A 26,830-nucleotide genomic window follows, 5' to 3' on the forward strand; every position below is an offset into this window, starting at 1 on the left:
CCTATCAGGAATGACCCGGTGTTGCTTCTGCTTTGCATATAGTGACTTTGTGCTTCCCCCCTGGCTGGGTGGCAGGCCCTGAGTTGGTATTAGAGATGGGAGAAGTGTGGAGGCAAAAATGAAATCTGACCTGGCCTGGCTGTGCAAGGCCCAGGGCCTAGTCATGGCCTCTAGCAAATCCAAAACATGCGTGTTAGCACTACATTTCTGTAGACCCCTAACACCATGTTGAGAACCTGAGTCTTGTGGACGAGACTCCATCACTGATGGCCAAGAGCCTGGTGTGGGCTGAGTGGAGAGGGCCACAGATCAAGACCAGGGAGGGACTCGGGGCTGGGAGTGGAGTATCCACACAGAGGAGGTCTCTAGCCAGGAAGCCGACCTGGCTCTAAGTGGATGAGATGCCCAACCAGTGGGACACAGAAGCTGGGAGCAGAGCAGGTGTAGGATGGGGCGGCTTCAGAGGGTATGGCCACTCCAGAACTACTTTCTCTGAATCTCACCAGATGGACTAGCAGTCTGGATCCTCATCTTTCACAGTCACCACTGGCTGGTGTAACAAAACACATGCTCTTCAGCGATAAAGTCTGAACATTTAAGCAAACTAAAAATGTTTATTTATATGCATTTAAAAATATCTTCCTATATAACAAAAGGAAGTACATTTTCATCTCACATTTTCTTTAAGACCAGTACATATCCCCATTTTTCTGGTTTGATGTGAGACTAAGAAAAATAAAGGAGAGGGAGAGGGAAGGGGGAAAGAGAAATAGATTATTTATTAGGTTTGGATTCCTAACTAGTTATTTTGCCAAGTGGTACCCAAATTTCCCCTTGGAGGGGGAAGGGGTAGTGTTGAGAACAACTGTCAAATGTGCTCAGTGGCAGAACTCATGGCCAGTTGCATGATCATAAAACCAGAGTTTCAGAGGGTGACTGACTCATGTGGACAATGTCTTGTGAAAAATGTTGGGGGGGTTGTTTGTTGTATGAAGTACAGACTTTTCCAACAAGGGCTGTGGTGATGAGGGTGAAGATGGAGGAAGCTGTGATATGGAGGGCAGAGCCTGGGTGGGGTCAGACTCCTTGATTCCTCGCCTCACTTGCCTCTACTTCACTGAATGATTTTCCAAGTCCTGCTTCCTCTGGGCCTCACTTTCCCCATGTGAAAGGTGAGCCCCAGTGACTGCTGGTGCTGTTTGGTGGTCACCTCATGATGTGTTTGAGAATGGCTAAAGTCCCAGCCCCGTTCCCTTCTCCTCCTCTAGGGCTGGCTCCCTCCAGGGCTGGATCTCGGGGGAGCAGGTGCTACTGGGAAGTGGCAACAAGGAGGCAAGTCTTTTAGGATTCCTGAGCCAATGCCTTGTCTCTACTCCCTGTTCCCATGCTTCTCTGCGCCTTGCTTAGAGTCTAATGAAATCTACAAGTCAATGAGAGGGAGTGGTTCGGTCAAGCTGCCACCCATCCTGTAAGAGGTGTGATGGCAGCCACAGGCCCCTGGATCCAGGAACCACTGGCTTTTGCCTCTCCCCAGGCATGGCCTGGAAGCAGAGATCAAATTGCCAACATCTGTTGGATCATTGAAAAAGCAAGAGAGTTCCAGAAAAACATCTACTTTATTGACTATGCCAAAGCCTTTGACTATGTGGATCACAACAAAATGTGGAAAATTCTTCAAGAGATGGGGAATACCAGACCACCTTACCTGCCTCCTGAGAAATATGTATACAGGTCAAGAAGCAACAGTTAGAGCCAGACAGCCAACAGACTGGTTCCAACCTGGGAAAGGAGTACATGAAGGCTGTATATTGTCACCCTGCTTATTTAACTTATATGCAGAGTACATCGTGAGAAATGCTGGGCTGGCTGAAGCACAAGCTGGAATCAAGATTGCTGGGAGAAATATCAATAACCTCAGATACGCAGATGATACCACCCTTATGGCAGAAAGTGAAGAACTAAAGAGCCTCTTGATGAAAGTGAAAGAGGAGAGTGAAAAAGTTGGCTTAAAGCTCAACATTCAGAAAACTAAGATCATGGCATCTGGTCCCATCACTTCGTGGCAAGTAGAAGAGGAAACAATGGAAACCTTGAGAGACTTTTTTTTTTTTTGGGGGGGGGCTCCAAAATCACTGCAGATGGTGACTGCAGCCATGAAATTAAAAGATGCTTGCTCCTTGGAAGAAAAGCTATGACCAACCTAGACAGCATATTAAAAAGCAGAGACATTATTTTGCTGACAAAGGTCTGTCTAGTCAAAGCTATGGTTTTTCCAGTAGTCATGTATGGATGAGAGAGCTGGACTATAAAGAAAGCTGAGCACCAAAGAATTGATGCTTTTGAAATGTGGTGTTGGAGAAGACTTTTGAGAGTCCCTTGGACTGCAAGGAGGTCAAACCAGTCAACCCTAAAAGAAATTAGTCCTGAATATTCATTGGAAGGATTGGTGGTGAAACTGAAGCTCTAGTACTTTGGCCACCTGATGCGAAGAACTGACTCATTGCAAAAGACCATGATGCTGGGAAAGATGGAGGGCAGGAGGAGAAGGGGACAACAAAGGATGAGATGGCTAGATGGCATCACTGACTCAATAGACATGCGTTTGAGCAGGCTCCGGGAGTTGGTGATGAACAGGGAAGCCTGGCATGTTGCAGTCCATGGGGTCGCAGAGTCAGACATGACTGAGTGACTAAACTGAACTGACTGAGGCATGGCCTTAGGCCCTCCTGGCTTTATCTTCAAAGCGCAAAGATTTCAGTGAAGTGGGCATACAACCTCACTCCTCGAAGACAGTTTCCTCAGGTGCAAAATGGGGATGCACAAACTTGACTTTCCAGGCTGTTGGAAAGAACTAAAATTTAGATACTGGATATGAGCTCATCAATGCACACAGTAGGGCTCAATGAATTCCCTTTCACTTCACATTCATGGCTAAGGGCCTCCTTTCTTCCTGGGTCTGGAGATGCCCTGCCTGCCCTGTGAGGCCAGGCTTAAAGAAAGGAGCAGGTGGGTGGGACCTAAAAACCACTCCGCTCCAAAATCACTGCAGACGGTAATTGCAGCCATGAAACTAAAAGATGCTTGCTCCTTGGAAGAAAAGTTATGACAAACCTAGAGAGCATATTAAAAAGCAGGGACATTACTTTGCTGACAAGGGCCTGTATAGTCAAAGCTATGGTTTTTCAAGTAGTTATGTATGGGTGTGAGAGCTGGACCGTAAAGAAGGTTGAGCACCAGAGAATTGATACTTTCGATTTGTGGTGCTGGAGAAGACTCTTGAGAGTCCCTTGGACAACAAGGAGATCAAACCAGTCAATCCTAAAGGAAATCAACCCTGAATATTCCTTAGAAGGAGTGATGCAGAAGATGAAACTCCAATACTTTGTCCACGAGCCGACTCACTAGAAAAGACCCTGATGCTGGGAAAGATTGAGGGCAGGAGGAGAAGGGGGTGATGGAGGATGAGATGGTTGGATGGTATCACTGACTCAATGGACATGAAAACTCCAGGAGATAGTGAAGGACAGGGAAGACTGGCGTGCTGCAGTCCATGTGGTTGCAAATAGTCAGACCCGATTTAGCAACTGAATAACAACAACAAGTGGGACCTGGGGAGGAGAGGTAGACCTGGGAGCCCGCCAGGGCCTTTATCCAATCCTGTGCTGTGCTTTAAACTCTTCCTGTCTCCCACTCCACGGAGAGGAGAGGCAGCAGACACTTAATCTCTTTCTCCCCAGAGATTTCCCCATGTTGGCTGCAGGTAGGGCAATGCCTTGAGTGTCTGAACTGGGACACTTCTGAGAGTGAAAGGAGCATGATTTGCAATGTATATGCTGGGCCTGCTACCAAATACGGGTTCAATTCCACAAACCAATGCATATAATCGTGCTTGCTCAGTCATTTCCGACTCTTTGCGACCCCATGGACTATAGCCCACCAGGCTCCTCTGTCCATGGAATTTTCCAGACGAGAATACTGGAGTTGGCTGCCATTTCCTACTCCAGGGGTATTCCCAACCCAGGGAAAGAACCCGAGTCTCTTGCATCTCCTGCATTAGCAGGTAGATTCTTTATTACTGTACCACCTAGGAAGCCCTAGCTAATAATTTCCCATCCTACCTGTGGGCTCACTGGACCCTCACAACACTCTGAGAAGTCAGCCAAGCCCAAATTGGCTGATGACCCACTTTACAGACAGGAAACTAGAACATTTTCAAGGTCATACTTCTGGGGAACAGGAACCCACGTGTTCATGATCTAAGTCGCTAATTATCACCACCATACAGTGGCACATCCCCTATTTTTTCTCCTTACCCCAAAGTTCTTGTTTCACTTTCATCCCAAGGAAAGAGGCATGTTCAGGACTGCTGCTAGTCTAGAAGGTCCATGAGGCCTGACTCTGTCACAGCGTCCCTCACTAGCTCTGTGAACTTAACTCAACCTCCCTGTGCTTTGGTTTCCCCTTCTGTTAAATAAAGATAACAACCTCTTCTCCAGGTCACTGTGTTGAGAAAACATTAGCACCTAGCCTAGGATCTGGCGCACTTTAGGTGCTCAATAAATATTGGTAGGTTAGGTGATTGAATAAATACCTGACTACTGGCTGTTCATTTGTTGGCAAGAGTGGACAACCCATACTGGTCCATAAATGTTTACTGAGCCCCTACAATGTGCCAGGCCCTATGCTAAAAGTTTTCTTTGCACAAACTTCCTAGATTCCTCACATCCTTGTCAGGAAGGTAAGTTTGTTGTTCCCACTTCCCAGGTAAAGAAGCGACAGCACAGAGAGTTTAAGTCAGGTGGACAGGGTCTCCACAGAAAAGAGGAGGCACAGGGATGCCGGAACCCAAGACCGGGCTGTTAGTGTTCATGTGCATGGCCTGTCTCCCTCATTGCCCAGCTAGGGAGAGGGAGACCCAGAGAGGGCAGAGTACTTGCCCAAGGTCACGCAGGGAGCGATAGCTGAGGCCTCAACACCGAGGGTTTCCTTCCTAGACTCCCCTCCTCACGCGCTCGGGGCCCCTCCAATCCGCAGCTCTGCTTGCGGGGGTGTTCATCTCTCCCCGCCCCCCCGCCTCTCCCCTCTTCCGCTGTCCATCAGTCAGCCCATCAGTCTGGGAGTCTACACCGGCTCAGCGGTGCACCCCTCCCCAGCCTCGGGCGCTGCGCAGGGAGAGGCAGGGCGTTTGCAGCGCCCAGCCCGCGCCCCACGCCCGCAGCAGACAGCAGCGCCTGCGCCCGCGGCCCCCAGCCTGTGTGCGGGAGTCGCGGAGGCCAAGGCGCGGCACGATCTCTTGCTCCCTCGCCCGCTCTCTGCGCTCAGGAAAAGCCAAGCCGGGAAGCCCTAGCGACCTGTCTTCCAAGATGAAGAAGCTCCAGGGAGCTCACCTCCGCAAGGTAGGGCAAGAGGGCAGGCCCCCCTGAAGGAGGGGTGCAGAGGCCCGCCCCCTCTCGAGCCCCCTGGGAGGGTTGGAGAGGACACCTACGCTTGGCTGAGGGCTCTGGGGGAGGCCGGCTGAGCGGGACTGCAGAGAGGGGAGGGGTCACGGTCTGCGCGGGGCGAGGGGTGGCCTTCCCCATCTGGGGGTCAGGATGCAGTGTGACGACGGGGGGGGGGGGGGGCGGGGGGAGGGGAGGCGGGGAGAGGCTAGGGTTCATTGGGCCAGGTTCTACGAACAGGTGTCTGCAGCCAAAGGAGGCGGGAGGTCGGGGTGCTGGGACTAGGCACTCGCCCCTCCCCAGTACCTGCATCCCTTTCCCCCAGGAGCTAATTAGGGGAGTGGGGGATGCTGGAATAGCTGAGACAGACTTGAGCTGGATTAGTGGGGTTGGGGGCTTGGACCAGGTCCGTATCTGTGCATGCTACACTGAAGCAGCCTCCGGCAGCCAACAGGGGCATTCTGGTTTCCTGCCGGTGCTCCTGCCCTGCAGCGCCCACCACCTGCTTCCTCCCCACCGGCTTCGTTCTCCTGGCAGCTTTAGCTTCCCTGCTAAGACCCCAGGCTGCGCCTCAGCAGGACGCAAGGGAGGCAAAGGCAAGGAGGGAAGAAATACAAGACCCCACAGCTCAGGAGGTGGGGTGGAAGCTGGCATGAGAGAGAAGGCTAAGTCTCTGTGTTCCTGGGCCCAGACCTCAGCCCCTCCCCACCTTGTCCTTGAGGTTGGATCTCCCAGCCAAGTTGCAAGTGCATGAGAAGGGAGAGTCTTGGGGGAAGTTTCTGGCTTTGGGCTTAAAAGTGCCAATATTAACCAAGGAGTCCAAACTCCTGGGTAATGTTTCTGCAAATGCCACTTACCCGGTGACTTTGGACAAGCATGTTCTCTAACCTGGACGATCGCTGGTCCGTCCCCAGTGAGGGGCACCAAAGCAGGCCCCCCAGTCCTGGGGTGGGAAGATACCATGAACTCACAACAGCTGGTGTTGTTGACTGTCCCCTCTCACACAAGCCACACCCTCACCCCCAACATGCACTCATTCAAGCGCTCTGCCCTTGGGCAGTTGAGTGTGGAACTACCGTGATAAATGGGTTCTTTTTATTTACTGACATGAGTGACCTGTTAGGGTCACTTGTGGGTCTTTTGGGTCTTAAGTCCAGCCGCTGTTCTTTTCCATCCTACTCTCTCCTCCTTCCTCTCCCTCCTCACAAAAGCCCCCGCCCCTCACTGGCACAAGGCCATTCATTATGTAAATACCCATGTTGTGTGAAACCTTATCTCAAGTAATTCTCCAACAATTCGGGGAGCTGGGTCTTATTATCCCCCATTTATAGACAAGGAAACTGAGGCACAGAGAGGTGCAAATTACTGCTTTCCTGAAGGTTAAGCTGAGGAACCTAAAACCAACAGGGTAGGGGTGGGGCCCTTGGCCTCAGGGTCCCCTCTCTTGGTCTTTTAGAGAAGGGGGCAGGGAGTGAGGAAGTACCAAGTGTGGCAAAGGGATGGTGTTGTTCAGAGAGGAGCATACAACTGGGAGCCGGGGGTCTGGGTCCTGGCTTTGCTCTGCCCTTAACTTACCATTTGACCTTGAACTCACCCCTTCTCCTCTGAAACTCATTTCCTCGTCTGCACAATGATGAAGTCAGACTCCAGATTCCTATTGTCTCTCTCATCCTGAAGAAGGTATGAGAGCCTTGGCTTGGGAAATCCTACCTCTCCCAGACCTGCTGCTGCTGGTGACTACATTTGCTGGTCCCTAAAAGAGGGGTGCGGATCTGGCAAGCTCAGATGTGTGTTCCTCTGTGACTCTGGGTAGGGAGTGGGGGGATCAGGGGTGGGAGCCTCACATTCAGGCAGAAGTGTGAAGCTAACTCATTAAGCTTCCAGCCTGCCCCATTGGTTTGGTTGCTTTCCTGTCTCTCAATTAGTTCCATCCTCACTGTGCCAGCCCCTGGGATCTACCCCAAGGTGGGGATGGAGGCACCACATGGGTTTTGGATTGGCTCAGCTTTGGAGGACCCATCCTCTGTCCCTGGAGGAGAAGCAGGTTTCCCTCTGATTGGGGGAGGAGCTGACAGCATCCTGCTCTTGAAACTCTTGTCACCATGGAAACAGAGAGCCAGGACCGCTCTGTGAACACAGAAAGGGCAGCAGCTTCTCAGGAGGGATCAGAGGAACCTCATTATCGGGCCCTCCTGCCAGCTGGCCTGAATGGGACTGGGGAGTCACAGGGTGTCAGGCCTGCCTCCCCATCCAATACCAGGGGCCAGTGTCAATGGCTGCTACCCTATCCCTCTTAGAGTTCACCTGGGAGTGAGTGGCTCCAGAGGACTGATACCCATTCAGCTGGAGAGGGAAAGGGGAATCAGAAGGAAGAGGTGGGTTTCTGGGAGCTGCTGCTATTCTCACCCCAGCATGTTTGAGATCACAGCTAAGAAATAACCAGCAATATAATGGTTTCAACCCTTAGAGCCCAGTTACTTGAAAAGCAGCTTTTTCATGCTCTTCCTCATTGTCACCATCACCCATAATCATGCTAGGCTGCCCCCATCACCACTGCCCCTCTGGCCGATAGCCAGCCTCAGGCAGGATCACCACCATGGCTGTCATTATCACCGAGGGCCCAATGCTGTTACCACATTTCTGCCACCGCAGCCAGAAACCTCCAGTCCTGTGACACCTGGACCCTCCTTTCACCATCTTCATTCTAGCACTGCTCACATGACAAGTCACCAGCAAAGTTTCCTCTGTCACCTGATGTGTATGTAGACACCTCCTTGGGCTGGTGCCAGGAAGGGCAATTTTAGGAGATAAAACAAATTGGGTAGTAGCTGTTTGCTGAATCCCTGTGCTTGGACCTGATCTGATTCATGACCACTGCAGCGAAGTCTCCTTGGTGAATCTTGCCTCACAGACCATCAGAGCCAAAAGACTACTAACTAAAGATTATCTAGACCTGCATTTCCGCCAAGTATATCCCGGCATGCTAGCTCCTTGAAACCCTTTTCTTAAGTAGAATTGGAGGATACTTGTCTGTTCTAGTCCCTTCTCGGAGAGTCACAGTGCATAGTGGCCCATTAAAGGATCTGACAAGTCCTGCAACAAAGAAACCTGTTTCACCTTGTGATAACCCAGCTTTCCCCAAACTTTTTTGATTCAAAAATCCCATGTTCCCTCAAACATCTACAAACATTTCAAGTGATTTGTTTTTGGAAATCTCCTCAGTGTCCATATGGGGAAATTAAGGCTCAGAAGAGTCTTTCCTAAGGTTGCATAGTGAATTGGCACAGACCTGGGGTGAAAATCATCATCTCCTGATGTCCAGTCTAGTGGAATCACTGTTTCCCATGGTTGTTCCTCAGCAGGAAGCAGGAGGTAATTTTTCCTCTCTGAAAACCATGACACTATTTGATAACCTGCCTTCTTTGCAACTCTGTTCTCCTCTACGTGGGACATGGCTTTCAGAGTCAAGCAGAAAAGGTCTAACTGCCCCTTTTCTCCTGCCCCGTTCCCAGACTCACTTCTGGGAACTGCTGTGTGAATTTTAGATAGTCATCCTGGGGACTTTGGGGTTCCTTTCAAGTCCAAAGCCCAGACAATTCATGGACACGCACCTCACATCCCTTGGGCCAGGATTCCAAGCACCCTGAGGAGGGCCTCCATCTCCCAGCCCCAGCCTAAAGGGAGGATGCCCAGTGAACTTCTCCACCCTCCTCAAATTATGGGAGGGGATCTTAGGGACAGCTGGTTCCCATTCCCCTCTGTGCAAGCATCTCTCCTCCAGAGACAGGAAGGTCACAACTTCCTCAGACAGACTGGGGCTTCAGTAGCTTCTTCCTGCTTCAGAACTAAAATTCACAGTCCTCAGCAGGCCTCTTTGAGCCACACAGCATAAATCTAAACTCAAGGGAGCCCACATTCCCTCTACGCCCCATCCTTTCTATGCTAAGGGCCCCCGCTTCTTCCTCTTGTCCTCCTGTAACTGCTTTTCCTGAACATGCTCCAGTCCAGCCACCTGCTTTGTGCACATGCTCCAAACTGCTGGTATCATTCTTAAAATACGGCGCTCAGAATGGAGTAGCAGGACTCCAGACCTGGGTGATTGAAGATCTGGACTTCAGCATTAGCAAGTCTGGACTGGAGACCTGGTTCTCCCACTAGTCAGCCTTGTAAAAACTCTGGATTTGTCATTGATACATACCTCTTTGAGCCTCAGTTTCCCTTTGATGAATACTTAGCTCTCAGAGATTCCCAGGTGGCTCAGTGGTAAAGAATCAGCCTGCCAATGCAGGAGACACAGGTTCAATCCCTGGGTGGGGAAGATCCCCTGGAGGAGGAAATGGCAACCCACTCCAGTATTATTGCCTGGAGAATCTCCATGGACAGAGGAGCCTGGCAGGCTACAGTCCATGGTGTCGCAAAGAGTTGGACACAACTGAGTATGCATATACCTCTGTTTGTACCTAGCTCTCAGAATTGTTTTGGGAATGAAATCAGGTAAGGTGAGTAAAATGTTTCACACAGTGAGTGCATAAGTGCTCATGCATGGTAACTGTTATTAAGATCATCATCAAAATAGGACCATCACTTGATTTGACCTCTGTGTTAGCCAAACTAAGATTAAAGTAGCTTTTTGAGGGCCAGAGCCACCCTACTACTCTCAAAAGTTTGTAGTCACCTGAAATCTTGAGGAGCTCCTGCCTGCTAACCTGTCAGCCCAGGTTAACAGTGAGAGCAGTTGATTATCTGAACCAATAGAGTTCTTTGCATTTAGCCCTGTTTGAGTTCATATTCTTATTCAAGATGGGGGTGGGGGGTGGGGATCCCAGTTCAACCTGGCCTCAGCTTTCTGCCTCACCTCTTTGGTGTCTCTTACTGGCAGCCTGTCACTCCAGACCTGCTGATGACCCCAAGCGACCAGGGCGATGTAGACCTGGACATGGACTTTGCCGCAGACCGGGGGAACTGGACAGGCAAGCTGGACTTCCTGCTGTCCTGCATTGGCTACTGTGTCGGCCTGGGGAACGTCTGGCGTTTTCCCTATCGAGCCTACACCAATGGAGGAGGTATGAGTTTGATGCCTGCATGAGGGACGTTGAGGCCAGTGGACCAAGGCTCAGGGTGGAGTGAGGTTTTAAGTGACCTTGGCCACTGTCCCCTATGTGACCCTGGGCTGAATTAGTTGAAAGCGGTGACCTGGGCTGGAAGTAGGAGCTCACCCTGCCTCATCCCTTTTCCTCTCCCAGTCCCTTCCTTCCTCTCTCATCCCCAGTGTGGATACTCACTCAATTCTCTCCCTAAGCCTTGGCACTTCCTGGGCCCTAAGTGATGGGCAGAGGGGGCTGCCTCTGCTTTGTGATAAAGGGCTGTATCTGCCTATCAGTGGTTACTGTGCTCGCAATATTCTCCCCATCCCTTCCTCTCCCACCTCACCTCCCTTGGAACCTCACTCCATCAGTCAGTTACTCCTGGATCCTTAAATCTTCAATATAGCTTTGCCTCCTGGTTCCTTCCTTTCAAGCTGCAAATACAACATCTTTTCCATCTTAAATTCTCTGTCCCTGCTTCTTCATCAAGTGGCTATTCTAAGTCTCACCACCATTAGCTGGGGTTGAGCACTCACCATCTGCCAGGCCCCAGGCCTGCCTCACTTAACCCTGATGACAACCACCTGGGTGGGCACTGTTGTCTTGATGAGGCAACTGTGCTTGGAGAGGCCAGGTTCCTTTCCCAAGGTCACACAGTGGCGACCCAACGTTCTACCCCAGGGTTATCATTTCCGGAGCCAATCTGTTCCTGCCAGCACTCCGTGTCTCCTCCCATGTCTACCAAACTCCTTAAAGAAGCACATATTGGCAGAGCAACAGAAATGCAAGTGAAACTAGATGAAGCGAGGACAAGTTGAATTGGGACGATGGGGAAGAATGGAATGAGTGCTAGCCTCTGAAGCTCCAGGAACTCAGGGATGTCCACAGTGGTCTCTGCCCTCCCTCTCCCTGGTTCCCGAGGCTTTTTCTCTCTGTGTGCTGACCTCATTTTTCCCTGGATCAGACTTCCTCCCTACAGGTGTGTCGGGGGTGGCCAAAGACAACTATGGAATGACTTCCTTCTCAGAACTGTTCCCTCTGAATGAATCTATGCTGAATTGCAGGGAAGGTCTTTAATTGGCCTGCCTTGGGATATGTGCCCAGGAAGGGTGGGCAGGGGTTGGCTGGTGTGACTGGCAGCCCTTCCAGAGCCATATGGTGGTGGGCAGTCCTGTAAAGGAGCTAGCTGCCAATATGAGAAGAAAAGGAGGAGGGATGCTGGGCACAGGCGACTACAGGTGGCAGCCACAAGCATCTGAGGTGGCATTGGGAGGAAGGGGGGAGCAGGTAGACAGGAGCCAGATTCTAAAGGTCATTGATTTCAGTACTGAGGAGTTTGTACTTTATCTGGCAGGGAATGCATTCATTCATTCACTCATTTGTTCATTCATTCACTCAATGTCTGCTCTGAGCCCAGTCCTGGCCTGGGCACTAGGGCTACAGAGGTAAGTAAATCCCCATACGTCCACTTGGCCCTCAGTGATCTCCTGACAGAAAAGAAGACAGTCCCGCAATGCCCAGCCCCACGTGAGAAGTGAAGGTGTCTGCCAGTCATGGGAGGGGGCGGGGCTACAGCTAGGCTTTCAGGGGAGTTGACCCCCCCATCCCTAGACCTTCTCCACCCTCCCTCCTCCTTGCAGGCGCCTTCCTTGTACCCTACTTCCTCATGCTGGCCATCTGCGGCATCCCCCTCTTCTTCCTTGAGCTCTCTCTGGGCCAGTTCTCCAGTCTGGGACCCCTGGCTGTCTGGAAAATCAGCCCGCTCTTCAAAGGTGAGGCCTTGGGGGCGGTGATGTTGAAAGCCTGGGGGAGGCAGGGAGGGAGGTGAACTCTAGCAGGGGGATGGCTTCCCTGGCCTGAAGGCTGCCCCTGCCCGCCGCAGGTGCCGGTGCGGCCATGCTGCTCATCGTGGGCCTGGTGGCCGTCTACTACAACATGATTATCGCCTACGTGCTCTTCTACCTCCTCGCCTCCCTCACCAGCACCCTGCCCTGGGAACACTGCGGCAACTGGTGGAACACGGACCTCTGCCTCGAGCACAGAGGCTCCACAGATGGCAACGGGGCCCTGCCCCTCAACCTCACCAGCACTGTCAGCCCCAGCGAGGAGTACTGGAGGTCAGGCCCCTGCTGGCCCAGCAGCAGGCAGGGAGGGACAGAGGGCGGGATTGTGCCCGTGCTCCTATGGGGCTCTACATGCACCTCAAAGGTTGAGTTCAGGTGCTGTGTTGGATGGACTCTGAGTTCTAATCCCAGTTCTTCACCTGACCAGCTGTGTGACCGTAAACAATTTATTTGGCTTGTGATGCTTATCTTTGAATCGGGTGTGATAGTATCTGAAGGCTACTGTGAGGATTAAAGGAAAGAAGGCATATAAATTGTGCCGCTCAGCCTGGTGGATAGTGAGTGCTCAATAAATGCTAGCTGATAGTAATGGTGCTGATGCTAACAGTCATTGTCAACATGTGGAGCCTCAGTTTCCTCTTCTGTATAAGGGGCAGTAAGAGTCCCTGCTTCATAGGATGGTGTCAGTCAGTCACTCGTTTATTCATTCAATCTGTGTTTATTGAGCGCTGACTATATTAGTAGGCAAAACACTTAGCAGAGACCATGGTCACACGGACCATCTCCGGTTAGTCTAACAGGAGAGAGGAGACTCAAGGAGAGTATAGGGTTGCTTGAGAATGACACGGGTAACTCAGAACCAGCCATATCACGAGCCCCTGTGAGTGGTGGGGGTCAGAAGGGCATCACTGCCCATTGGCCTGTCCCAAAGTCCCACTTTATAGCTGGAAAAACAAGGCCCGGGGGCTTGCTCAGTACTTACTAGCAGAGGCAGTACTGGAACCAAGGCCTCCTGATGCCTGGTCCTGTTCTGGAACATTCCAGAGTAGCCTTGTTCCTAGGTAGGGACCACTGGCTGGACAGAGGACACAGACCAGATAACCATACCCCTCTGCCTGCAAAAGGCTACTCTTAGGAGTTTTCTCCCAAATGAGCCCCATGTTTTTAAAGGTTTTAGCCTCCAACCTGCATTTATTACATAGTTCATTCATTTGTCCATTTGAAATGAATCTAAAGTGTCTGCACCTGCTGAGGAATATACCTGACCAGTGGAGAAGAACAGTCTTGGGTCTGCAACCAAAAGCCAAAGAACGTGACATGGTCACTGGCAGCTGCCTAGGTTCTCCATGGCAACACCATGGCCTGCTGCATCACTTGGGGAGCAGGCAGGAAGCAGATGGCACTGTCAGAGGGCTCCACTGAAGGGAGCTGAGTGAGTGGAGGGACTTCACAGGGGTGAGGGATCCACATGAAAATGTGAGGCACCAAGGGCTAGCAAGAGAGACAGTCATATCACCCCTGAGGCAAGGAGGCAGTGTTATCAGAACCAGGGCAGATTGAAAGCCTCAGAGGAAGGGCCACCTAACCAGCTGTGCTGTAGAAAAGGTAGTCACAGCCAGACCCTCTGATGGTGTGCAGGTGTGCATGCTTACACGTGTATACACGCATGTACGCAAATACCCTAACCCATCATCCAGTCTCCTGCTGTTGCCTCCCATTAGCCAGACCCATGTGGAAACTGAAGAGGAAGAAGCCTTCCACATGGTGAATTCCCTGTACACTATCCTGGGTGATAGTGTCTCTAGAGGCCCAACTCCTGGGTGCAGAGCTGATCAGAGAAAGATGGAGAGGAATCAAGCAGAGAACAGCCAGGATAGGCTTGTGGGCTGGCCACGGCTTCACTGCGTGTCTGTGGAGCATGACAAGGGGACCAGAGGACATTCAGGCCTTGTCTCCCACAGCCGCTACGTCCTCCACATCCAAGGAAGCCAGGGCATCGGAAGTCCCGGGCACATCCGCTGGAACCTCTGCCTTTGCCTGCTGCTCGCCTGGGTCATCGTGTTCCTCTGTATCCTCAAGGGTGTGAAGTCCTCGGGCAAGGTGAAGCTGGGAGGCCCTGGAGGCCTGAGAGGCTGGGAAGGGTGAGGGCTTCCTGGAGGCAGGGTGTGGACTGAACCTGAGAGGATGAATGGACTTCAGCTGAGAAGAGGGGAAGGGAGAAGACATTGAGACTGGGGAAGGGGGAGGCACTGCCTGAAGCAAGATGTGCAGATGGGGCTGGATGGTGGCTAAGCTGGTTCACTAGACTGGAAACATGCCAAGGGCAGGACCTATCTGTTATTCAGCTCATATCCTAATCTAGTGCTTGACACTTTGGAGAAGCTCAGCAAGTGTTTGTTGAATGCCTGGAGGGTGGGCATGAGTCAAAGCTCTTTGAAATGCAAGGACTAGAAGCCAGTTATCAAACTCAGTTGTAAAGTCTAGAGGGTCTATTTCAGGTACAGCTAGATTTAAGGGTTCAGATCAGGAATGTTGTTCTCTTGGTCTCTCAGCAATGCTTTCCTCCAGATTGACTTCTCAGGCTTCATTCTTCATGAGGTTGCCCCTAGCAACTCCAGGCATACATCTTTCCTACTTAGGGTTCTCCCTTGCCATAGGTTTCAAAAATCCTAGAATTGAGTCTCACTGGATAGATGGGTCTTAGACTTATCTCTGGACCAGTCACCCTGGGCAGAAGGGTTGAGTGCTCTGCTTGGCTGGGCCTGGAGCTGGAAATTGAATCAGCCCCAGGTGGAAAAATCAGGCAACTGTTATGTGAAAAAGACTAGCTAGAAGCTGGGAAGACAAAGCCCACTGTAGCTTATGGAGGGCAGGAAGGGCCATAGAGCTGTTTCAGGAGTTGGAAACCTTCTGAGTGGTTTACTCAATCATTTATAAATTAGAACTTATCTCTCTGCAAAGTGCTGAGAGATGTTGTCCATGAGGAAAAGAACTATTAAAAGAAAGGTTAGAGAGCATGGAGACCATTAGAAAGCCAGGAGAGGTCATCATGGTGCAAGCCAAGGCAGTGAGGGGCTTGGGACTTGTTGGTGTTTGCTGAGGGTGAAGCTGGAGGTTTGGGAACAGGTGAGGACAGGACAGAGGAGAATTTGGGCACGTCCAATGTCTGATGACTATGCAGGCTGGGTTTGTGTGAGAGAAGGGGAGGGGTGGGGAGCCTGGACCAGGGCGCAGGGCTGGAGACAGTGGATGGGTGGGAATAGTCCTGGGAAGCAGTGATGTGTGGTGGGAGTGAGGGAAGGAAGGAGAACATCATAGATGGTGGCTGTTTCCAACTTGGGCTACCTGAAGGTTGGGGAGGTGAGTCAGTAAGATGGGGGTTTCAGTAAGAGGAGGAGAGAAGAGAGAAGGTCACCCCTTCTGTCCCCATGTACTGTCTCTCAGGTGGTGTATTTCACGGCCACGTTCCCCTACCTCATTCTGCTCATGCTGCTGGTCCGTGGAGTCACCCTCCCTGGGGCCTGGAAGGGCATCCAGTTCTATCTTACCCCTCAGTTCCACCACCTGTTGTCTTCCAAGGTGAGACCCTCAAGGCTAGCGTGTAAAGGGAGACGTCAGGCTATGGAGTGGAAGGAAGACTCCCCTGGGAAAGGGAGTGGGGGGAGGGCCTTCCACATGGTGAATTCCCTGTACCAGACACTGTGCTTGGCACTGTGTGTCTTTCTCCTTTATTATTATACACGATCCTATGCAGTAGACATTATTCTCCCATTTTACAGATGAAGAAACTGAGGCCCCAAAGAATTAGCAGATCACACGGCTAGGGAGCAGCAGAGTTGGGACTTCCACCCAGACCTGCCTCTAAAACCTAAGGAGAGTATTAGTAATAATAATAGAAACAATGGTCCTGACAGCTAGCATTCTTCTTTGTTGGTGGATGACTACGCCTGCCCCTACTCTAGCATTGTGCATAATGTAGTCATGTGATCCTTACCACCAGCCTATGAGGCAGGTACCATTCCTATCCCCTCAGTACAGATGGGGAACCTGGGGCCCAGAGAGGTAATTGGCCTGGACAGTCTACACAGCTTGAAAGTGGGGGAACTGGGATTCAAATCCAGGTTCCTCCAACTCTAGAGAGGCAGTAAAAGGGTTACAGGGGCTGATTGTCAGTACACATCTACTGAAAATTTATACAAGGCACTACTTTCTTCAGAACTGGACCAAGCTTAGAGAGTATCTTCTAGATCCTAGATGGGGAAACTGAGGCCCAGAGAGACGAAGGAACTTGACCAAGTCCTGCAGTGTTAGAGCGGGCTTTGCTCCCAGACGCTGTCACTCATTAGCCTTGCTCTTCACCACAGCATCCCTGGGCCTGTCAACTGGCTCTCGCCCTACCTCCTTCCCTCTCTGGGCACCATGGTGTGCCAGCCTCTCCTCTCTGCCCTCCCTCTGCATCCTTCTCTGCCACAGGTGTGGATCGAAGCTGCTCTTCAGATCTTCTACTCCTTGGGTGTGGGCTTCGGGGGGCTCCTCACCTTTGCCTCCTACAACACATTTCACCAGAATATCTATAGGTCAGTGCTGCTTCCCAGACCCTGGCGGCTGGAGTGGGTAGGAGAGTGGCTGGCTGGGGAGGGCCTTGTGGGTGAGGACCGGGGCCACTCACCCCGGCCTGTGCCTGGGCTTCTCCTGGCAGAGACACCTTCATTGTCACCCTGGGCAACGCCATCACCAGCATCTTGGCTGGCTTTGCCATCTTCTCCGTGCTGGGCTACATGTCTCAGGAGCTGGGTGTACCTGTGGACCAAGTAGCCAAAGCAGGTGGGCAGGCTGCCTGGCCCTGGTGGGTGGAGGGTGCATCGGGCACAGCTGGGCTGGGCAAGTGAGCATACATGTGGACCAGCAAGGCTTTGGATGGGTATGGTATGTGTGTGTGTGCATGCATAGCATGCATGCAAATGAATGTGTCTGAACTGTTTTCTGAGTGTTCAAGTGCAAAAGGATGGGTGTGCAAATGAGTATATATCAACCTGTGTCTGGAGAGAAGTGACTTTCTGGAGGAGATTGTCGTGTTTTGTCACATCTCAGGAACTTGCCTTGCTCGTCTAGATGAGTCACATCCTGTAGGGAGATGTCTGTGTAAGTGAACTGAGGGTTTAGATGATGTTGTGAATCACTGTCTTGCGCCAATGGGAGTATCTGAGTGTGTGTGTACGTGGAACTGTTTGTGCAAATGATTGTGCACGTAAGTATATTCAAATGAGGGTTTATATTTGGTCTTGTGTTTACTCATGTACTCATAATTAATTTATTTTTTTTATCAACCTGTGTTTATGGAGCACGGACAGTGTGCTGGCCTGTGTCTTAGGAGTTAAGAAAGTGTTGGAAGTGTGCAGTGAGTGTACATTTCTTGGTTTGGCCCATGTGGGTGTAAGTAGTAACCATGTGTGTTTAAGTACATATGTGGGGCCCCCACGTTCCCCAGGCTGTTGACCCCGTGTGCCCTTGGCCCAGGCCCTGGCCTGGCCTTTGTCGTCTACCCACAGGCCATGACCATGCTGCCTCTGTCACCCTTCTGGTCCTTCCTGTTCTTCTTCATGCTGCTGACTCTCGGCTTGGACAGCCAGGTGAGCTGCCCATGCCAGTGGGTATGCCTTGTGGTATGTGTCTGCAATGTGTGTCTGTCTCGCTGCATGAGTTATCTATGTGTGATGTGGGTGTCTCTGTCTGTATGTGTATCTATGTTTGTGTGTATCTGTCCAAGTGTGAAATGTATGACTGTGTATCTGTGTATGTCTTCACGTGATGTTGCTGTGTGTATGATATGTGTGATGTGTGGATGATGTGTGTGTGTTGTGTGTGTGTCTGGATCTGTGGGATGTACATCTCTGTGTGTATTTGTATGTGTGTGGTGGGGGCAGAACTCTGACCCCCTTCCTTCCCCCAGTTTGCCTTCTTGGAGACCATTGTGACAGCTATTACGGACGAGTTCCCATACTACCTTCGGCCCAAGAAGGCTGTGTTCTCGGGGCTCATCTGCGTGGCCATGTACCTGATGGGGCTGGTCCTCACCACAGATGTGAGTGGTGCTGTGGGGTGGGCGGACAGCTGGTGGGCAAGGCTGGGGCAGACACCCGCAGTTCTGTCTGTGGCCAGGCCAAACACGCCCCAAGCTACCTGCCTCTTCCTCTTTGGGAGGAAGCTAGTGCAGCCCAGACCCTCTTTCTCAAGAGGCAGCTTGGCCTATGACCCAGAGTTCTGATTTTGGAGTCTGAAAAGCCTTCAAGCCTTATTCCTGCACTTGATGAGTGACCTCAGGACAAGTGGCTTCACCTCCCTGAGCCTGTTTTCCCACTGATAAAGTGGGGTCTACATATAGGCTATAGGCTTGTTGTGAGACTCAAATTGGATGGTGTGTATAGAGGGCTTGGCAGGCAGACAGCAGTCACACTCTCACCATCTTGCTCTCTCTACTGGCCTGCCTGCTCCCTGCTCACTTCCTGCCTGGAGAAGGGGCAGCACTGGGGATCGAGGCTGGGATGAGGGCATTCCAGAGCTGTGACTTGTGTTCCAGGGGGGCATGTACTGGCTGGTCCTTCTGGACGACTACAGCGCCAGCTTCGGGCTGATGGTGGTGGTGATCACCACGTGCCTTGCCGTCACCAGGGTGTATGGTGAGAGGGGCTGTGGGAGGCGGAGTCAGGCTCCCCACTGTGGGAGAATGGGAGTCTACCCTGGAGCCCCCCTGCACTGGGTCCCTGGTCCCAAGGGCCATGGTTTCCAGTGGGGGCAACTGGTAGGAGGAGGGGCTGATGGTGCTTGTAGGGCTGTGGGTGGGGCCATTCCCCTCCTTTCCCCATGCAGGCATCCAGAGGTTCTGCCGGGACATCCACATGATGCTGGGCTTCAAGCCGGGCTTCTACTTCAGGGCCTGCTGGCTGTTCCTGTCCCCAGCCACGCTCCTGGTAACCAGGGTGGAAGGGAGGGCTGCTGGCTGGGGGCTCAGGGGTGAGAGCAGGGGCCCTCTGGGCATTCAGTCTGGGAGGACTGCCCTGGCCCTCAGTGGACCTCTGTCAGGGCTGGGGGGATAGAGTGAGTACCAGGATCCTGGTCTACTCCCCTCTCCCGTGGTGCCCCCAGCTTTTGTAGCTGTGCTGGGCCTGGCCCTGTGTTTGATTAGCAGAATGAGTGGGGCTTTCTTAGGCTTCAGAGCTTTAGGGCTGCAGTGGTGAGGCTGTGCTTCTTAGCCTTGGATTTGGAGCCGTCTATCAGGGATAGGCCGTCTCAGACTTTGGCATTGGGTCAGCTTTGGACAGGGCTGTCTCAGGACTTGCAAAGGCTCCAAAGATGGGCCAGCTCAGGTTCTGGTATAGCTTAGGACTGGGCTTTCTCAGAGACTGGGTGGCTCTGGGCTGGGCTCTCTCAGGCCTTGGGATGGCCCTGGGCTGAGCTATCTCAGGCTTTACAGTAGCTCAGACTTGGGCTATCCCACGCCCTGGGGCCTGCCCAAGGCCCTCTGTGACACTAGGAGCCCCCACCTGCAGGCCCTGCTGGTGTATAGCATCGTCAAGTACCAGCCCTCAGTGTATGGCAGCTACCGCTTCCCAGCCTGGGCGGAGCTGCTGGGCATCCTGATGGGCCTGCTGTCCTGCCTCATGATCCCAGCTGGCATGCTGGTAGCCGTGCTTCGAGAGGAGGGCTCGCTCTGGGAGGTGAGTCTGCCCCACTCCTGCTTGCCCCCAGCCCCCAACCCTATGGCCCTGCTCTGCGCCCAACCTCTAGAGCACACAATCTCTGCCCCCAACACCTTTTTCAGGGCCTGCAGAGTGCTTTTAACTGGGAAGAGCATTTTTTCCTAACCAGTAGCCTGAGTTGTGAATCAACTCTGATCAGCTTGAGCTGCAGCAGGCTCTGAGGGCCAGAGTCCTGTTCTGTGACCCCTCATACCACACAGGGCCTCTGGCAGGGGAGGGGCGCAATCCAGAGACCACTAATGTTGGTCAATGCCCACCTGTCCTGGGGGAACCTGAAAGGACAAGGGGTTTATCCACCATCCCATGGTGAGTTGTGCACAGGTCAGAACTTGAACTTGGGTTGCTAGCTTTCCTGTGGAACTCAGGGTCTGAAGCAACATGGAGGGACCCCAAGGATGAGCTATCACCCTTCTCCAGTGACCAGGAGCCCTGCCCATGGCCAGGGCTTTGTGGGGAGACCCAGGAAGCACACAGAGTGCAAGCCGTTTGGCATGGGATTCTGTAGGCTCAGAATATGGGAGCAGGGGCCCTCTGTGGGTCAGTGGACATGCCGGGATGCTGTGTCTGCTGGAGACCCACCCCCTCTGAACCTCAAGTGCCCTGCACACACTGAGTCCTCCACTTCTGAGGCAGTGGGCAGGGAGTCCTCTGGTGGCAAGAGGGTTTCAGAGTGAGCAGGGCTGAGTGAGCATGCTAGGGCCCAGAGACAGCCTTGGGACACACACACATACATGCCCACCACCAGAAGTGTGCTAGACCCACCAGCACTGCTTCATGAGAGCTAACTGTTAAATATTCAGGAGAACTGTGAGCCAGTGGTGAAATCATTGATAACTTGAAATTGACAAGGGTGGGAATAATTATAACAGTGAAATTGGCTAGGAATCAGGACTCCTATACCCCTCCACTCCTCCCCAGCCTGCTAACCAGCACACTGCTGCCCACCTGCTCATTCACCTTCACTGTTCCTTGGCTGTCCCTCATCCCACCTTCCAGTTTCTGAAGAGAAGCTCAGAGCCCTTCCCTGGCAGAAGTGGACTGTGGTCACACAGCACAGACCACAGAGGAGCCCTGCAGTCCAGCCACTGCTCTGTCTCCAACTGCCGTGTGACTTGAGGCCAACCCCTTCCCTCTCTGAACCGCAGGAGCCCCACCTGTGCTGCCAAAGGAAGGTTGTCTCCATGTTGAGAGCCAGGGTGTCCGCGAAGGGAAGGAGGAAGTCTATGGTGCCCAAGCCTGGCTTTGTCTCCTTCCTGTCCTGCTGCCGCCACCACCCACAGCCAGGCAGAGGGGCCAGGGCACTGAGCGTTCTGTGAGTCCCCCAGAGGAGTCACGGTCCAGCTCAGGGGTGCCACCTTTGGAAACCAGGGCTCCCACCCAGCACTGACACACCAGGATAGGACTCCTGGGGCTGCCCCTTGCCAGCTTTGGGATCCTAAGCAAGTGAATGCACCTCTCTGAACCTTGCTTTCTCTGTCTTTAAAATGAGGGCAGTGTCCTTACCTGTCAGGGGACTTGCCATGATCACGAAGGTGGTTTTCCAGGGTGTGGTTCATCCATTGCACTCCAGATGTGCTGACCCCTGTGATTTCCCCAAGTGTAGAAAACTCAACTGCATAATTTGTGGTAGTGGGGGGCTGAGTTCACTTTCTCCTTGGAAAAAAAAGGGGAAAAAAATGAGTATAGTGATACCTGCCCATAGGGTTGCTGTGAGAAGAAAAAGCTCATCAACATAGTCAGTACTGTGAGACACAGAAAAACAGGGTGTTTTTCAAGTTCAGGATGTGGTCAAGACTGCCTGGGTTCAAACACCAGCGCCACCACTTCCCCCCATGCGACCTTGGCCAATTTAACTAATTCTTTCAGATAGTATCTGTGGGGCTGGAGGTAATAATAATACCCTCTCACTGGGATACTCTAAGGATTAAATAAGCCCATCCTCAGCACGGAGCTGGGATGCACGAGGCTCAGTTCTAAGCCAGTTCAAAATCGCCTCAAAATCCGGGGTGATTTTGCCCTTAGGGGACATTGGGTAGCGTCTGGAGACTTTTTGATTGTCCTGAGAGGGTATGGTTGGAGGAAGGATGCTACTGGCATCTAGAAGTCAGGCATCCTGCTACACACTGTTGCGTGTGCAGAACTCCTCTCTGACCACAGTGTCAGCAGGGCTCTCAGGTTGGGAAACCTGGTCTAGACACTAGAGTGCAGCTGGAAAGAAATTTCAGTCCTTAAACTCAGGGAGCTTGTATTTTAATGCAGGAGACAGACAATAAACAAACATATGAAGGCAGTGGTAAGTGTAATACTTAAAAACCAAACCAAACCAAACCAGAGTACAGGAATAGAGAGTGAAGGAAGTTCTGGCCAGGGTGACCAGAGGAGACCTCCCTGAGGAGGTGATAGACACCTGACTACATCGCCAAGGTGATTGGTTTAGATGTCTAAGGGGAGAGCATCCTAGGCAGAAGGACAGTCAACGCAAAGGCCCTGAGGCAGGAGGGGCTAGCATGTTTGAGGCCAGCAAGGAGGTCAGTGAGACTAGATCAGAGTTGGTAGAGAGTGTGTGGCAGGAGCCAACATCATAAAGATAGACTGGGGCCAAGACATGAAGGCCAGGTGAGCACTTTGGATTTCATCCCAAGTGAGATGACAAGTTTTTGGCAGGTTTCTGATCAGTGGGGTAACATGCTTTCAATAAACACATTTTAATGGACATCACTATGCTTTGAGTATGAGGCGATGTGAGGCCCTTAGCCCAGGGCTCACATACATTATCTCCCCTGGAATCTACACCCCGTGGCTCCACTTACTGTTGGTGTCTTTCTTCACTGAAGAGTCTGGGGCTCTTCTTCCTGGCAGGGCAGGCAGAGAACTTTGGGAATGTGGTTTGAGGAAGACGAAACCCTATAATGTCCAGGCTTAGTCATCATCTTAGTCAGCTCCCTCCTTCCATGGAAACTGGGCTGAGAGAGGGAAAGGTTAGACATCAGAGTAAAACAGAGGCAGGGTGTCAGAGAAGGCCACTCTGGGGTTTCCCTGGTAGTCCAGCGGTTAAGACTCCATGCTTCCAATGCAGGGGATGTGGATTCAATCCCTGATCAAGGAACTAAGATCCCACATGCCACCCACTGTGACTAAATGGTCACTCTGTCTCCATCCTCCTAGGGCATGGGTGTCCCACCAAAGCTCCCAGCTCTTCAAGACTCAGCATTTAGTGGAAGGGATCCAGAGTGGACTCCCAGACTGCCTGTCATGTAACCACAAGAACAGCCACCATTTACTGGGCCTTATTCTGTTATCAGTACCCTGCTGAGAGCTTCATCTCACTGTCTTACTAACCATCCTTTGAAGGCATCCTGTTTCCCAAGTTACAGATGCTGGAAGCAGAGCTTAAATTTCATGCCCAAAGACCACCCACCCAACTTATGAGCTGCAGGGCAGGATTCTCTCCACTCATGTGACACTCCTCTGGGGAAGTGACAGCGCCCCCTCCCTTTCCCCCAGTTTTTGCAAAGACTAATCCAGGTGACTTGGTGAGGGTTTTGCCAGTGCTTAGCCGCAAGAAGCACTCCATCAGCCCTGGTTCTCACCCCTGTGGTTGCTTTGCTGCAGCGGCTTCAGCAGGCGAGCCGGCCGACCATGGATTGGGGCCCATCACTGGAGGAGAACCGGACAGGCATGTACGTGGCTACACTGGCTGGGAGCCAGTCACCCAAGCCATTGATGGTGCACATGCGCAAGTACGGGGGCATCACCAGCTTCGAGAACACGGCTATCGAAGTAGACCGTGAGATTGCAGAGGAGGAGGAATCCATGATGTGAGACGGAAAGAAGGCAGACACCAGGCCCTGTCGGCCCCCAAGGGGAGCGGCACACCCTCTGGGGTTCTGAGAGGCCTGAGCCTGTTGGAGGCTGCCATGGTGATGCTGGTCCCCAAAGCAAGTCCTTCTTTGTGACCTCTGCCTCTCCCAAAACCTCTGTCTGCTCCCTACACACACACAGACATTCAAAGCTGAGATGAGCCAGCTCAGCCCTTCCTTCATAGACAGACAGACTGAGGCCAAGGAGAAGGGACTTACCCAAGGTCACATGGCAGACGGGACTGGACCCCAGGCCTCCTAACCAGCTAGCTCCCTTTCTCACATGGCAGCTGGCACCACCCGCTCATCTCTGTTCAGGACTCAGTCCCCTCTCTTTCCCTAAGGGAGCCTGCCCCATACACTTCAATGCAGCCAGAATCTGGAGCTGGGCAGGGACACTTGGGTGTCCCAAGGTTCGTGAGGCCCCATCAAGGGTTAGCAAGTCAAGTGGGAGAAAGATCCCCATGGGGTCACGGGTGCAGGCCAAGTTTCGTAAAGGAGGTGGGGCCTGAGGCCCTGGAGGATGGGCAGATTTGGAGAGAGAGAAAAAAAGAGGAGGGCAGGTTGGGGACGGCCTCTGACCAAGGCGCTCACAGCCAAGGTGGGGTTAGAATATGGCCCTCTTTTCCTCCCCTGGGGCCAGGAGGCAGTCCAGGGAGTGACCAAGGGCACGTGAGCAGGGAGAATGGTGGGAGAAGCAAGTGTTTTCAGGTTACAACAGGATTCGGGTACGAATGAAGACTGAGGGGGTGGGGGAGGGAGGGACATGGGCAGGCAGGCCATTTGCATGACCCTGTGCTTTAGACAGAATATATTTCTGGCTCAGAGCACCGGGCAGAGGTGGGAAGCCTGCTGAGGACAGAGCATAGGGGCCAATGCCTAAGCTGGGGTGTTAAGCGGGTGGGGGGAAGGGAAAGGAGGAGGACCCCACAACTTCCCTCACTGGACCCCACTTCCTCCTGTGCAGGGAGCCACGGACAAGATTAGGACTGGGGGAGGGGGTACCTGCCCTGCCCCGTGGAGGTGGAGACAAGGGGTCACAGTCAGGACCTAGGGTCCCCCTCCTCCCCTCTTCCTTGTCCTGGCAGCCCTCACTGTCTCCACCAGCTCCAGGCATTGCTGGGGAATTGACCTTGGCTATGGACTACCAGGCAACTAAGAGACTTGGAGCTGGTTCACACACATGACTGTCTGGTCCCAATGCTGCCCACTCTGCTTCAGCATGCGGGTCCCTGGGCGTGGACATGAGGGTAGAGGCAGAGAGCAACCGACACCCCAGGCCTGTGACCTGGGGACAGGTTGCCCAGAGACTTTGGCATCTGCAAACCCCAGGCATGGGAGGGGCTGCCCTAGGGTCCCTCCGTCCCTGAAGGATGAGGGTGGGGTGGGAAAATGCCTGAGCAGGTTCCCTGCACAGGGCGTCCTCTGTGGGGCAGGGCGGCCTGGAGCAGTTGTCCAGCCTCTGCTCTCTCTCTCCCCCAATGTCTCCCCAACTCATCTGTGTCCTGTTGGCTTATTGTTAATAAACACCAGTGAAGTCATCTTCCTTACCCTGTCTCCTTGCCACTGAGAGCCACAAGGTGGCCAGCACAGAACTTTCTGGTTCTCAGTGGACAGATAAAGAAACTGAAGCTCAGCTGCCTCCTTTCCTGGCCCTCCTGGCCTGACACTAGCTTTGCGGTTTGTCCACGGCAGTGGTGGGTGGGTGGGGCTTAGGAAGGATGATAAGGAAGGTCCTTAATGACCATTTAGTCTCCCATTATACATATGGACAAACCAAGGCCCACCAAGGGGTAGAGACTTGCTCAAGGCTACCCAGTGGAGACAGGTAGAGCCGGGGACAAACCAGGGCCCACCAGTCCTCTTCTTTTCCCTGGCTGGCTGTCCTCCTTTCCTTCCCAGGTCTTCCTCAGCCTTACCTGCAGTAGCAGCTAGAGCTCCAATAGAGGGACTGGGAGGAGCCAAGAGTTTCTCAGGCTGGAAGAATTTCCTGGTTCTACCCACCCCCATCTGGCAGGACCTTGCCAATATAAAAGGGCCCCAGGGCCTTTCAAATGCGAGGCCCAGGTGTCTGCAAAGGCTTTGATTGGGGTGGAAAGGAGGGGCTGCTGCATATTTCGGATATTAATAAATTTCCCCTAACAAAGGGTCAGAGCCCCCTCCGCCCCACCCCCCTTTGGGGCTCTAGGGGACTAGATGGGTTTGCTAATTTGCAAAGGATGCAGGAATGGCCATCACAATTCAGAAGGCTTCTTCCCACACCCTGGGGGTGGGGGTGGGCTCAAGCCTTGCTCACGGAGCCCCTGGTACCCAGCCTGCTCAGAGCTGCCCTGGCCCTGGAGGAAGCATGCTCAGGACCTAATCTAGGATTGAGCCTCGGCTCCTAGGACTGAGCTGTAGGCCTGGGTGCTGGGAGTCGGAATGGAGGATCCTAAGAGTTTAGGCTTTTCTTTTCCTAGATTCCAAGTCTGCATTTGGAGGATTGTAGGTTTCTACAGACCCCCACCAGCTTCAGCCTCTCCAACCTCATTCACCTGCCCTGCTTCCTCCTGCCTCTGCAGTTCCTGGACTGTTCTCCCTGGCCCAGTCTTCCAGTCTTTCCTGCTCTTCCCATTTCCACTGCTCCCACAGCCTTCCCTGCCACACCACACTCCTGCTCCCTCCCTGCCCACACCCTGTCCCCACTGCCCCCATCCTGGTCCCCATACTGACTTCATATCTCCCCGCCTTATACCAGATGCCAGTTAGGCCCCGATTGCAGTGGGAGTTGACTGGGGATCAGGGACCCACAGCTGGAGGAAACCCTGACAGCACAGTTCTCACTTGAGAGAAGACATCGGCCCTGTC

At 52.7% G+C, this 26,830-nt stretch overlaps 2 protein-coding genes and 1 non-coding gene across 3 annotated transcripts in view; 2 read left to right on the forward strand and 1 right to left on the reverse strand.

Moving 5' to 3' along the window:
* Positions 1-21,845, reverse strand: part of PDGFRB (platelet derived growth factor receptor beta) — an 88,503-nt gene extending 66,658 nt beyond the window's left edge. Inside the window, exon 1 of the mRNA XM_061151724.1 lies at positions 21,627-21,845. The gene's annotated coding sequence lies outside the window, so the exon portion shown is untranslated. The remainder of the gene's footprint in view (positions 1-21,626) is intronic.
* Positions 1,503-25,525, forward strand: SLC6A7 (solute carrier family 6 member 7). The gene is made up of 14 exons (XM_061151727.1): positions 1,503-5,396; positions 10,318-10,501; positions 12,163-12,294; positions 12,405-12,639; positions 14,328-14,466; positions 15,811-15,945; positions 16,840-16,943; positions 17,066-17,190; positions 17,884-17,996; positions 18,317-18,448; positions 18,944-19,043; positions 19,234-19,334; positions 19,914-20,081; positions 23,736-25,525. Exons 1-14 carry the CDS (start codon positions 5,364-5,366, stop codon positions 23,943-23,945), a joined length of 1,911 nt encoding a protein of 636 aa, XP_061007710.1. The 5' UTR covers positions 1,503-5,363; the 3' UTR covers positions 23,946-25,525.
* LOC133063047 (U1 spliceosomal RNA) lies at positions 21,619-21,781 on the forward strand. The gene has a single exon (XR_009694354.1). It is a non-coding gene; the product is annotated as a U1 spliceosomal RNA (small nuclear RNA).
* Positions 25,526-26,830: the final 1,305 nt, after the last annotated feature.

This window comes from Dama dama, chromosome 9 (assembly GCF_033118175.1).
Source record: "Dama dama isolate Ldn47 chromosome 9, ASM3311817v1, whole genome shotgun sequence".
Classification (NCBI taxonomy): Eukaryota; Metazoa; Chordata; class Mammalia; order Artiodactyla; family Cervidae; genus Dama; species Dama dama.